This window comes from Pristis pectinata, chromosome 21, assembly GCF_009764475.1.
Source record: "Pristis pectinata isolate sPriPec2 chromosome 21, sPriPec2.1.pri, whole genome shotgun sequence".
NCBI lineage: Eukaryota > Metazoa > Chordata > Chondrichthyes > Rhinopristiformes > Pristidae > Pristis > Pristis pectinata.
Window position 1 is genome coordinate 23,703,056 of NC_067425.1, and position 14,474 is coordinate 23,717,529.

At 41.3% G+C, this 14,474-nt stretch overlaps 1 protein-coding gene across 1 annotated transcript in view; it reads left to right on the forward strand.

Moving 5' to 3' along the window:
* Nucleotides 1-14,474, forward strand: part of galnt17 (polypeptide N-acetylgalactosaminyltransferase 17) — a 282,637-nt gene that overhangs the window by 19,699 nt on the left and 248,464 nt on the right. Inside the window, exon 2 of the mRNA XM_052035410.1 lies at nt 10,537-10,720. Coding sequence (XP_051891370.1) covers nt 10,537-10,720 — 184 coding nt within the window. The remainder of the gene's footprint in view (nt 1-10,536; nt 10,721-14,474) is intronic.

Consider the following 14,474-nt stretch of genomic DNA (forward strand, 5'->3'; position numbering starts at 1 on the left):
GGAGGCAGTGGAGGCAGATACTATCACAACATTTAAAAGGCATTTGGATGGGTATGGACAGGAAAGAAAGAGATATGGGGCCTATTGTGGGCAAATGGGATTAACATAGATGAGTATCATGGTTGGCATGGACAAAATGGGCCATTTCCATGCTGTACATTTCTCTGATTCTGGACTCTATTCAGGCACTCTTCTGTAGGCTTCAGTGTTGTGGAAGGTTGACTGAATTCTGTCAGAAATGGTCGGTTCACCAAGAACAGACCAACAGTCAACTTGAAGAATTTTGTTCTTGAATCCAACAGACAGAATTTTTTTTGGTAACATTTTGCAATTTCACCTTATCTAACTTCAATTCAAGCTCTGTTTAAACATATCACAAGTCCCCTAAGTGTGATCTAACAATTGCATTTTAAGGTTTGTACACATGACTACCACTTCGCTTTTAGCTTCCATTAAAATGAAACTCATCTTTATAGAATATGTTGTTGTGACAGGTCCAGTGTCTTACTATTTTTCTAAATCCTTTCAACACATTGTATTTTATAAGTCTATTGTTCTCGAGATCTAAATTAAAATCAACTGTTCTGACAGTGAGGGTTGAAGAAGCATTTGTAGTTCCCATTCTGCAGAGTTAAATTTGAAATCATTTGAATGCAAAGTTGAATAATGAAATTGGTGTATCCATGACATATTATCATTTCTCCCTGTTGTCATAATGGACTAGCCCACCGGGTATCAGGCACGTTAATTAAAACAATGTGGAAATTAACCAAATATAGAGACAGGGCATTTGGCCCAATATGCTACCTATTTCTATTAGCACAACAATTTTTCCTTTTCTCCTTCATCTGGATTCCCCGAAAACAATCACAGCAATATAATTTCCCAGTGTTTTTAGTTGGCATTCCCAAGACCAATGTGCACTACCAGTAGACCCCTTGATGATTGTTTGAAATTTGAATGAAATTGGAGGACGTGATGAATATTTGGAACAATATATACCAACTGTGACTAAAATTGATAATCTATTATAGCCCATGAATATAGTACCAATTACACATATTGGATTATTGATTTGTGTCTTTTGTTACCGTTAACAACACCTAAATATCCAATAACCTTTGAGTACTAAGATAGAATGCTGCATACCTCAATGATCAAAATTGTATCTGTGCATGATTTTATTTCTACAAAACGTCAGTGCTTCTCAATTTTATGTTGTGTGAAAATCCTACCAATTACTCCTTTCTCCACCAAATAAATAATTCACTACTACTAAAAATTACCATTTCACAATGATTAACTGAAGCTTTACGCAACTAAATCTACATAGAGGCATTTAAGAGGCTCTTGGATAGATACATGTATATGCGGAGAATGGAAGGCTGCAGACCAAGTGCAGGCGGAAGGGATTGGCTTAATTAGATGTCAGTAGCTTAATTAGTTCACGTCGTGGGCTGAAAGACCTGTTCCTGTGCTGTACAGTTCTATGTTCTACACTTTTTTTGTTAACCATAAACAAAACCAAGATTCATTTTTAATAAGAAACTATTTGTCAACTAAATGCACAAGCAATTAACAGTAACATACTAAATTGGGATTATATCTTTGAGGGGAATGGTTTATCTTAATGCCCTGATGCTTGCTGCTGCACTACTCCAGAAGATTAGGTGCTTGACTGTGGTAAGGGGGTGAATTTCTGCCACAGAGTCTTATAGACATACAGCATGGGAACAGGTCCCTCAGCCTCCCCAATCTGCACTGACCATCAACCACCCATTTACACTAATCACATTTTATTCTCCCCACATCCTCATCAATTCCCCCCAGATTCCAACACTCACCCACACACCAGGGGCAATTTACAGTGGCCAATTAACCAACAATCCTGCACATCTTTGGAATGTGGGAGGAAACCGGAGCTCCCGAAGGAAACCCATGCAGTCACCAGGAGATCTTGCAAACTCCAACCAGCGAGCACTCAAGGGTAGGATTGAGCTTGGGTCCGTGTGCTGTGAGGCAGCAGCTCCAACAGCTGTGCCACCCAATCCATGCTGGAGGGTGCTCATGTACCCGTGCACGTGCCAGCTGTGATTGAGCAGAAAACCAGCATCGTTGTCAGATGACCTAACTTCTACGTTCTCCAGGTTTTCCAATAGAACTGACTTGAGCAAGCTTGTTCCATCATGTAGTGCAACCTCACTATTGTATACATTGGAATCATTTTGGATTGTGTATTTATTTCCCAGAAACTGTTCTCATTTGTTTTAATACTTCCTCAAATGAAACCAAATCTTGAGCAAGCAATGCAGAGCATATCAGAGTTCCTGGAAAAACATTATTTGAACTATTTAAATAGATTAAGCACTTCAATTTCCAAACACCCAATGCACTTAAGTTATAGTAACCAAGCAAAACAGATTGATTATGTCTTGAGTTCAGGCGTGCCTTCCTTTAATGTTATCCTTTGCTCAAAGGCTGCATCCTTGCCTGAGTCAGAAGTTTGTGTTAAAATCTTATTTCGGCTACTTAAGCATACGATGCAGGATGGCACTCCATTGCAGTATTAACAGGGTGCTGCATTATCAGAAGTGCTATGTTCAGTGTGGCATTAAAAATTAAGCCCAGCTGCCTTCTCAGATGGACCATGGACATACTCTTTGCTTCATTTAATCAGTAGGAATCAAAATTTTGAGGCCTCATTGTAGCCACATTCAGACCAGTTCAAAGTTTGATTTTGATCAGGTTGAAAATGATTGGCCTGGAAAATAACTTAATTATAACCAAACATTTCACTCCCTTGTACTTTTTAATATGTTAAGTGTAATATCAAGGTTTGTATTTCTCTTCAAGCAGCAAGCACTGAAGACTTACTTCCTTCTTCTCACCAGGCTCCATCAGGATATTGGGCATTATGGCAGACCTGCTGTGGTGTGTTACCAAGACAGTCAATTACATGATGAGTTGCAAGAGGCTGATACAATTTTTATTACAGTTAATTTACTTATGGAATTATTATAAGAACATAAGTGAAATGAGCCTTTGCAAATGAGGAACAACGGCATGTCTTCAAAGCTTCCAATGATAGATCACGCTAAAATATTGTGGAGCAGCAGAGGTCCTTCAGTATGATACAATTTTGCAAAATTGAAGAATCCCCACTGCTCTGCCACTGTGAAATCAATCCTGTTTATTTTACTTCCATTACTTTAAAATTAGGTAGTTTGGGATTTAAAGAAAAAGGCTGAGTTTGTGAAAGAGAAGCTTTCATTTTCTATAACAATTTTATTTCAACTATATAAACAACTAATTTGGCAAAAAGATACTAGTTTTGCCAAGAAATTCACCTTTGGTTACTGATTATGTAAAGCTCAGTGGCCTCTGGTCATTGAGAAGGATACAGTGAGGGTTCAGGGGGATATCAACGGGCTAAGTAAATGGGTGACATGAAAGATGGAATATCACATGAAAAAATGCCAATAGAAAGGGAAATAATTTTAAAGTGCTGAGAGACTGAAAGATGTTCCCGGAGGCACCTGAGTGTCCTTGTGCACCAATCATTGAAAATTATTGTGCAGCTTTAGCAAGCAATTTGAAAGGAGAGGTTTGGTAGACTGGCTTACAGTATATTCTCTAATGTTCAGAAGAATGAATGGTGATCACATTGCAATATACAAGATTCTTGTGGAGCCTGACAAGGTAGGTACAGGTTTGATGTTTCTTCTTGGTGTCTTGGTCACAAACACAAAATAAGGAGTTGGCCATTCAGGACAGAGGGGAGAAGAAGTTTCTTCACCTGAAGGATAGTGAATCTTTTGAATGGTCTACCCAAGAGGTTGTGAACTCTCAGTCACTGGGTACATTCAAGACAGAAGACTGGATAAATTTTTGGATGTTCAGGTAAACAAGGGGATATGGCGATGGTGCAGCAAAGAACTGAGGTAAATGATCAGACATGGATCTTATTGAATAGTAGGGCAGGCAAGGGACCCCGTGGCTTCCTCCTTCTCCTTTTTCTTATGCTTTTATAATGCACTAATGCAAAACATTGTAGATGTCAGCTCATTGCACTCTGCATCCAAATTTCATTCCATTGAAGTCAATAAAAAGTTTGCAGCAGTTATTTTACAGCGAGCGCAGCTGGTGTGTTATTGGGCTTGGTCATCCAGCCCATGGACTAACTGCCAGTATTTACTTTAGTTTCTGGTTGGAAGGTGGCTGGATTGGCGGAGTTAATTGCCAAGTACTCTGACTGTCAGACCTCTCACTTGCTCAAAGTTTAATCTCCTGTGACAACAGGCAGACTCCCCCCTTTCAGCCATCCAGGGTTGGTGAAGATTGCTGCACACAGAAAGTCGCCTCTCTCCGGCATCAAAGACACTTGCAAGTTTCTATAGGTGTATGGTGGAGAGCAATTCTGACTGGTTGCATCACAGCCTGGTATGGAGGCTTCAATACACAGGATCGCAAGAGGGCTGCAGAGGGCCTGCATAGACTCGGCCAGCACCATCACGGGCACAACCCTCCCCACCTTTGAGGACATCTTCAAGAGGCGGGCACCTCAAAAAAGGTGGCATCCATTATTATGGACCCTCACCATCTGGGACAATGCCCTCTTCACACTACTACATCAGGGAGGAGGTACAGGAGCCTGAAGACCCACACTCAACGATTCAGGAGCAGCTTCTTCCCCTCCGCCAGCAGATTTCTGAACGGTCCATGAAGCAGTGAACACTACCTCATTATTCCTTTTGTTTTGCACTATTTGTTTATTTTGTAATTTATAGTTTTTTTATGTCTTTGCACTGTACTGCTGCGCAAAAACAACAAATTTCATGTCATATAAGACGGTGATAATAAATCTGATTCTGAGTCCTGAAGATTGTTCAGTGCACCCAGATCACTGGGCGGCAAGAAGCCTTGGACTGAGTGAGACATCATGTAAGGAATAGTGGTTTGTGGCTTGGTTGTGGAACTTGGTGAGTGGGGATGAGTGTCTGGAATGGGAGAGGATCTGTAGTGAAGTCTGGGGCTACTTGGTGGTGGAGGAAGGAATACAGTGCTGAGCCTTGGTTTTCAGGGTTAGAGGGAAGTGGGTATTGATGTATCTTAAGAGGATAAAGTAGTCTATAAGGTCACTTCTTAAATATTCTTTTGATTATATCCTTCCTCCAAGCGATTGGCATGTAAGCTTGGTGACATTTCTCAGCTGTAGCCTGAGTGGGAGTGGGTGCAAAACAGAACACAGTTGTGAATTGTCACCAAAATCTTTCCTGACAATTAGCTGGGAGGACCAAGCATTAAGCACCATCAGTGGGGTTGGAGGCTGGTCACGTGGTTTAACGTGCATTGATGATCAGTGAGTGGTTGCGGTGTTTGCTCTACCTGCTGATCTCAACCAACTGTTCGCCCAGTCTGTGTAGTAAATAGCGAATGGTACGCATTGCAGCCACAATCTATCGGTGAGTCCTGGACGGGCCTCCAATCAGACAATCTGGTTTATTAAGTCTTTTGCAGCATTGTTGAGAATGGCAAAATGATCTTCTCCCTGATAACAGTGATGGTCATAGGTTGTGTGTGTATTTCTCCTTTTAAGTTACAATAAAGGAACTCTGTTCTAACATTTGGACTGTGATCCAGATAAATGTCTTGCATTGGATGTGCACAAAATTATCAAATACATCTGTGAGCTTTCTACATCTTCTACATCTTGAGTTATGCACCAAGGGCAACTGGTTGGCCGTATATTTCCTCATGAATATTTTGGTGCTGCAGTACTTGCTGTGGACCACAGGGCACCATAGTGGGGAGAAATAGAAAACATTATATAATACACACAGAAGACTGCAGATGCCAGAAATATGAAGCAACACACAAAGGAGCTGGAGGAACTCAATGGGTCAGGCAGCATCTATGAAGGGAAATGAATAGTTGACATTTCGGATCGAGACCCTTCATCAGTCCTGGTGAATGATTTCAACCTGAAACATTGACTGTTTTTTTCCCTTCTTAGATGCTGCCTGATCTGCTGAGTTCCACCAGCTCCTTTGTGTGTTGCTGTATTCTATAATATAGATTTTCTTGAACTTGCAACTGCTACCTGGGCAAACCTCATGAATCATTAAATGCCTTTTGATACTGAGCTACCAACTGAGAGGTTGTTCAATACCAAGAACATCATATTCTACTAAGTGTGAGCTCTTCTCCACATTGGCCTCTTTAGTTGTTCACAATGTCATTATGTCTCTTTTTCTTTACTTCTATTAGTAACAGATCTGCTTCTGAACTCTCAGTGATCCAAGGAACTGACCTGGAAAATTTATAGCATTCTTCCAACTCCCAAAGAAACCAAAACAGGTTTTCTGGCCTCTCTTAGCTGCTGGAAAATGGGAAGAAGAGAATCTGCTTCACTTTACTTTCATTGAAATGAATAAAAAGACAATCTGATGGGTTTAGTGAGGGGTGAGGGGTGAGTGATTGTTCCACCAGGCAATGTTAATGAGCAATTGGTAATGACTCAAATCTCGTCCTTTGTTTTTAGAATTTTCATGCTTTCCGTGAAAAGGAACAATGTCATTTTAAAAACCTCATTGGCAATATATAAATTGATAAGTTAGGGTGTAAAGTATCAAGTAATATCTCTCTGACCAAGTCAAAAGTGTGGTTACGCTGCATTGAGAAATAAACTTAAAAGGTTACGGCTACATATTAGGAATTTTACACAGTGAATGTCTTCTGGACATGCTTCCAGGTGAGATACAGATCACCTATCTCCACCCATGCTGTCCTTGCATTGCTAATTACTTCAAAATAGTCCTCAGTTCAAAAGTACATCACCTTTGTTGGACGTCCCTGTGCATTATCCATAGGTGAAAGTGAACTGCTGCAGGCTGGAACAGTGTACTGGAAATAAAGTGGCCGACACAATCCGTGCAAGTGGGTTAAATTGACCACATTATCTGGAAAACAGTGCCATTAAATGGGGCATTTCACATTCCAGGATTCCTTCTGGATATTTATGTTGCTCTGTTGATGAGAATTTTTTTAGAGTGAAAGCAAGCTTTTAAGACTTACAATGTATGCTGTTTGTGGCTGCCTGATTCTTGGTGTGTGTGGGATAGAACAGCATACAGCGTGACTTTGACATGGAAACAAAGGAATGAATAGAAAGTCAATTTTTTCTAAAGAGCAGCTGATTTTACCAGAAAAAAAGTTGCAGCTATTTAAGAAATTGTCTTTCCATTTTCTCTAGAATTTCTCACAAACTGTGGTCAAGTTTATTTGTTTTTTTGAGCTACATTATCACATTGAGAAGATATAACCTGGGACTTTTCTGTTAAATGGTGAAGAGTCCATTCACATGAAGGTTTGTTTTGACACATCGCCGTCCTATCCGGTAAGTGCCTCCTTGACAGATGGTAAAATGAAGCAGTCAAGAAGAAGTTAATTATACCTTTTTTGGTACACTAAAATATTGTTGCACCAAGATTGATAAAATTGCTTAAAAGCAAATGTGATGCAGCATTACCATGGTTGCCACCTCCGAAGGTGTATTAAACTGCGACTAGTGCAGGTCCTGTCAGGAGCATTAGCATTGTAATATAAGTTCCGCCACTGGGCTGCAACACTCAGTAAAGAACATCAGCCCCTAAAGTAGATACAGGAGAATGCAGATGCTGGAATCTGGAGCATCAAACAATCTGTTGGAGGAACTCAGCGGGTCGAGCAGGGGTGGGGGGGGGGGGTGTGGAGGAATGTCGAGGTTTTGGATCAAAACCTTACATCATTCTTGATGCAGGTTCTCGACCCAAAATGTTGACAATTTCTTTCCCCCCCATAGATGCTGCCCGACCCGCTGAGTTCCTCTAGCGATTGTTTGCCAGCCCTGAAAGGCACTGTTCCAATGGTAGCCAGAGACTAAGAGCACAGAGGCTGCCTTGGGGGAGAGGGAGGCAAGGGTCTACCCAATTGTGCAATTTTATGCCTTCTCTTCCAGAGTCAGCTCCTTTCCCAAAGTCACTGCCGCACCTTGCCCTGAGCCTGAGGGATAATCATTGAGCCAAGCGTTATTTTCTTGTTAGTTGCATTCTTCTTATAAACCCTTACTAGCTTGAGTGTAGAGTGTGCACCTTGGAATGTGTATAAACAGCTCCATTGAGTGTTATGTTCCTTTCTTTTCTGCAACTGTTCAATCATGTTTTTGGATCCAAGAGCACCAACTTGTGTTGCATAGAGCTGAAATGTTTGTTGCATGACAGTTGATCCCATTAGGTGTGTGTCTTACACTGGCAAAATGGCAGATGCACTAAAGTGTGTCACGACTAGAAGTGACTGGCACACCAGCAATAAGTGATCACTGATGCAATTTACTCTGGGTAAATTCAAATTTGTGTCATGTAGCAGTGAAAAAAGAACAGCATCATGTGATCCATTTTCCAGGAAGTGTTATTTGAATGGTTTGTCCTTGGATACATGAATTCATGGCTATATAAACACATTTACAAGCATCGCTTATATTTAAAGACTTTCACATCTTAATACTGCAGTGTTACACCTCCAGAAGTGTCAAAGTATCTGCAACAGTTGGGTTTCAGATGAAGTGGCCTTGCAACAAACATTAGTTCATGGTCACATTCATGGTTCTCAGAGTTTCATTGGACCAAACCAGAATATCAGGCTGAGCAAGCAGTAAGAGATTAGCAAATGAGGATGCCAATCTTCAAGTGTTGAAGCATCTGTCTTGGCCACGTGTTGGTGGTGGCAAACATGTCCATGTGACTGACTACCTTTCCTTTTTAGAGCAGAGAAAGATATGACATGTGAGAGATGTGTTCAAAGTAATGAGATTTCATGAATAGGGTAGATCGAAACACCCCATAGGCAGAGGAGTCAAAAACTAAAGGACACATAGAACTGTGACAAAGGGAAGCTTTTTGAAACACAATGAATATTTAGTATCTGATATGTATGCCTTGACAGAGTGGTGGAGGCAATTGGTTTTATCAAGTGAATTGGGTGTATACTTGACGGAAAAATTGGAGGTCTACAGGGAAAGACTGTAAGAATGGGACTGACTGCATTACTGATGCAGAGAGCTGACATGGACTTAAACGGCCAAACATCTTCCTGCGTTTTTGCCATTCTCTTATTCTGTGACTCTATCAGTGTAAGACAGGAAAATGAAAGATGGTGTAGCAGTAGGGTGTGGGAGAGTAGCAATCTACTGAACACTGTTTAAAATATCACAACAATAATCATTGCAAAAATATTATAGAGCCAACTTAAATACATACAACCAGCTCCAGGGCCCAGTATCGGAGTCATTTGTTACAGAATCAGTCCTTGACAATTTCAAACTGTACAGCTGAGTCATGTTTCACAAGCCACACATTGCTGAAACAGTTAACAAAAAAAATCTAGGTGTAGTAATAATGACATAGCCTATTAATTTAAAGTTTAATAAGCAGGCTAATAATGCATTTTAAAGTATTTTTAGCGTATGTTGGATAATTGATGATAGGTCACTTCTGGTCAAGCCCTGTGGGGACTAAGATCCTGCTTTAAAGAGAAATCTCTCAGTGTAATAGAAATGAAAGAGAATACAATTGTACAAGGAACAAATAAATGATCACTTGTCAGATTTGCTGTTACATGGGGAAGACGCACATGGACCAGGAATTGAATTAGAAGGGAATAATTCACAAGGGAAGTGACTAACCTGCTTTTAACAACTATAGCTCAAAAGTATTAGGATTGAAGTCCTGCTGTTAGAAATTAGTTTCAGCCTGTTTTTGGCATAGAATTATGGTTATTCTGGAAGCATGTTAAATAAATTTAAGCCTTGCACATGATTGACTTCTTTCCATGCAGCTGTGGATGGTTTTCAGTGGGTCCATTTAGCCTGGCTGTTTTTCCCTTGCAGCAACTCTCAGGTAGGTAAGCTCAAGGAGGAAACAGGAGAGCACCAGTTGTGTGCTGCCAGCAACCTAGGAGTTTTTGAAGCCAGGAGAGAACTCCTGCTCCACAATGTACAAAGTTAGGTTTTAAAGCTGATTCTGGTGGATCCCTCCAGCAGTCCCATTAACAGCCTAACATGCTTCTGGACAAGGCTCTTTGATAAACATAAGCAAGGACCTGATGAGTGATTTGGATACCCACAGGTGATCCATGAAGATCCCTCAGCCATGACTCCACTCTGCACCTATAAAACAGGTACAGCAGATCCAATTCTCCCTCCTGGAGGTTACAGCACAGGTGAAATCTAGATTCTGCTTCAATAAGGATGTTTTTATTTTACTCTTATCAAACCATACTAATGCAAAGAATGTGGTGGCTGGAGCCACAAAATTGGGATGGGTTCAGCTTGTAGCTGCAGTAAGCTTTCATCGATCATACAGTATATGTTTTTTTATGTTTGTTTCACTGTTTCTGAAGAAACATTTGAAGCCCTGAAACATACAAAATAGAGCTAATAAATTATTTGTTTGTAATGCACCATTTTCATAATAGTCTATGCTTCACTGATTCCCACTTTAGGATTGTCAAAGTCCCTTGGGCTCATTGAAGGATTTGGTGGCCGAGGTCAGGGAGGATTGCCTGCTACACTTACAACTGAAGAGGAAAGAGAAGCCGCAGGAGCATATGAAAAATATGGATACAATACTTACTTGAGTAACAGGATTTCACTGGATCGGTCCATTCCAGACTATCGACCAAGTAGGTAAGTGACACCCCATCAATCATGTGCAAAATGCTAGTAATAATTCCATCATTAGTTTTTAACCAATTTTTGCTTTGGTTGTTACAATATGTTTTCTTAGTTTCTTTATTAATGAGTTTCACACATGGAATGACAATTCAATTTTTCTGTGTGTGTACCAGCAAAATATTCAGTGAAGGCATGGTGCAGTTTCTGTTGAGCTTAATGGGTGCTTAGCAGGCATCTATTCCCTCTGTTGATGTGAAGAAATATTCCCCTTGCAGACTTATAAATCCATTCAGTTTGGAGTTCTACCTGCATTCTGATGTTTTACATTCCTGTGCCCTTTCTAAATATGATTGTCAAATTAAATTCCGGTGGAAGAATGCCATGTTATCAACTCGCATTCAGTTCAAGTTAAATTGGAATTGACAGAACTTATCTCACGAGAATGTTCAAAATTAACATCAAATGAATAGCTCCCCTCTTTATGGGCTTTAAGAGACTTAATTGGAAATAAATGTGGGCCATTTTTACTTGGTACTTACACACATATGTTTCCCATGTACAGACTGCAAATAGCGTGGTGGTATTGGTATTGGTTTATTATTGTCACTTGTACTGAGGTACAGTGAAAAGCTTGTCTTACAAGCTGATTGCACAGGTCAATTCATTGCACAGTGCAGTTACATTGAGTTAGTACAAAGTGCATTGATGTAGTACAGGTAAAAACTATAACAGTACAGAGTAAAGTGTCACAGCTACAGAGAAAGTGCAGTGCAATAAGGTGCGAGGTCACAACAAGGTAGATGGTGAGGTCATAGTCCATCTCATTGTATAAAGGAATCGTTCAATAGTCTTATTACAAAGGGGTAGAAGCTGTCCTTAAGTCTGGTGGTACGTGCCCTCAGGCACCTGTATCTTCTACCCGATGGAAGAGGAGAGAAAAGAGAATGTCCTGGGTGGGTGAGGTCTTTGATTATGCTGGCTGCTTCACCAAGACAACGAGAGGTAAAGACAGAGTCCGAGGAAGGGATGCTGGTGTCTGTGATGCGCTGGGCTGTGGCCACAACTCTGCAGTTTCTTGCGGTCCTGGGCAGAGCAGTTGCCGTACCAAGCCGCGATACATCCAGATAGGATGCTTTCTATAGTCATCAGTAAAAGTTGGTGAGAGTGAAAGGGGACAAACCGAACTTCTTTAGCCTCCTGCGGAAGTAGAGGCGCTGGTGAGCTTTCTTGGCCGTGGCATCTACGTGATTTGACCAGGACAGGCTGTTGGTGATGTTCACTCCCAGGAACTTGTCCCCTGCGTTCTTGACATTGAGGGAAAGGTTGTTTTCATGACACCATTTCACTAAGCTCTCTATCTCCTTCCTGTACTCTTGACTCATAGCTGTTTGAGATATGGCCTACAATGGTGGTATCATCTGCAAACTTGTAGATGGAGTTAGAGCACAATCTGGCCACACAGTCTTGAGTGTATAGGGAGTAGAGTAGAGGGCTGAGGATGCAGCCTTGTGGGGCACCCGTATTGAGAATAATCGTGCTGGAGGTATTGCTGCCTATCCTCACTGATTGTGGTCTGTTTGTTAGAAAGTCAAGGATCCAGTTACAGAGGGAGATGTTGAGTCCTAGGTCTCAGAGTTTGGTGACAAACTTGCTTGGGATTATTGTATTGAAGACAGAGCTGTAGTCAATAAACAATAGTCTTACATAGGTGTCTTTACTATCCAGATGCTCCAGAGCTGAGTGCAGGGCCAGGGAGATGGCATCCGCTGTAGACCTGTTTCGGCAATAGGCGAATTGCAATGGGTCCGGGTTGTCTGGTAGGCTGGAGTTGATGCGAGCCACGACCAACCTCTCAAAGCACTTCATGATGGTGGATGTCAGAGCCACTGGTCGGTAGTCATTGAGGCATGTTACCTTGCTTTTCTTTGGTACCGGGATAATAGTGGTCTTCTTAAAACAGGAGGGAACCTCAGATTGAAGCAGGGAGAGGTTGAATATGTCCGCAAATACTTCTGCCAGCTGCTCAGCCCAAGATCTGAGCACACAGCCCAGGACACCATCTGGGCCAGGTGCTTTCCTCGTGTTCACTCTCTGGAAGACTGATCTTACATCCTCCACTGTTATGTTGTTACCTCACTCATAAGTAATGCCTGTATTACTTCTGAGTGAGTATGACTTATAATACTGCATTATTTATAATTCATGTTGGAGCTGAGGAATATCTGCATAGGATTTCTTTTATATCCATTAGGAGGTGTTAAAATGACACAGATAAGGGTCACCAATAGCAATTTTGATTATTGGTGCACTACATTTAACTTTAAATTGTGACCAAGTTTCAAACCTGTCAGGATCAATTCATCAGTGGTATAAGCTTTTTGCAGATGAAAATGAGATGGATGGTTTACCTTGCTGAGACTGAGTTGTAGGCTGTGAAAGTAGGTTTATAGCGTCCTGGGAGTGCCCAACAACGGGTGCCCCCAAGGCAAATGGTTTAAGGTCAATGCTTCGAAAGGGGTGTTACACAGGGAATGGTGTCATGTCACATTGGCTCTGATGGACTTTGTTACTTTGGAATTTCAAGGGTCACTCCTGGCAAGAAATGCCTGATCAAATTTTCTGAAAGAATTAAAATAAGCTGGAAATAGTCCTTATCATGTGTCAGTCTGAATAAAGAAGTGTTTTCATTCATAGAATGCTGAAGAAAAACCCAGCATTATGCATTTCAACTTCCAGGTAATTTTTGGGGACAGATTAGACAGTGTCAGAAAGTTCCCAGGACCAGTCAGTGGCCAAGAGAAATATTTTGAGAAGGCAACTGAAAACAAGGCCTTCAGCTTTCCCCATTTTAAGTTGTAAGGTAATTTTTGATTCTCCAGTGCTGAATGTTTGACAAGAAGTCTGACAATTTCAAGACGGTGAGGAGTCAAAAGAGGTTTATAAGACAGCGCAGTGACATGGCCAGTAGAGTCATTGTCTCACTGCACCAGAGATCTGGGTTCTATCCTGACCTCCAGTGCTGTCAGTGTGGAGTTTGCACGTTCCCCTGTGACTACGTGGGTTTCCTCCCACATTCAAAAATGTGCAGGTCGGTAGGTTAATTGGCCACTGTAAATTGCCCCTGGTGTATAGGTGAGTGGTAGAACAGAGGAAGTTGGTGAGAATAAAATATAAAAGAAAGGGATTAATGTTGGATTAGTGTACAAGGGTGGTTGATGGTCGGCAAGGACTCAGTGGGCCGAAGGGCCTGTTTCCATGCTGTACCTCTCTGTGACTATGACTCTGGGTTGAGAAAAGGCTTCCATCAGCACATCTGTGGAAACTGACACAGGGTTTGCAAGTGTCAAGGAGCGACATGTAGATGAAAAATCAGAGGGCTTAAGGAGTGATCTTTTCACAGCCAGAGGGAGCAGTGGAGATGAAGAAGTGTTGTCCTTCCAGGATTATTTAGCTGTGGCTTGACAAGTAAGAATGGAACCAGGTTATTATAATCCCAGGCAACTGGAGATGCTAGAGAGAGATGTTTGAGGGAGGATGGTGTGGTTAACTGGATCAGAAGCTGCAAACAGATTGAAGGGGTGATAGATTACCTCTGTCGCAATCATATATCAATGGAGTCTTGTGTAAGAACCATTTTGATACCGTGGCAGGAAGCCTGATGTGAGACATTCAAATATGAAATAACAGTGACAGCTATAATTATACCACAATTTGCCCAAATTGTCAATGATTTTTGTGAAGGATAATCTTGCTTACTGATGTTGGT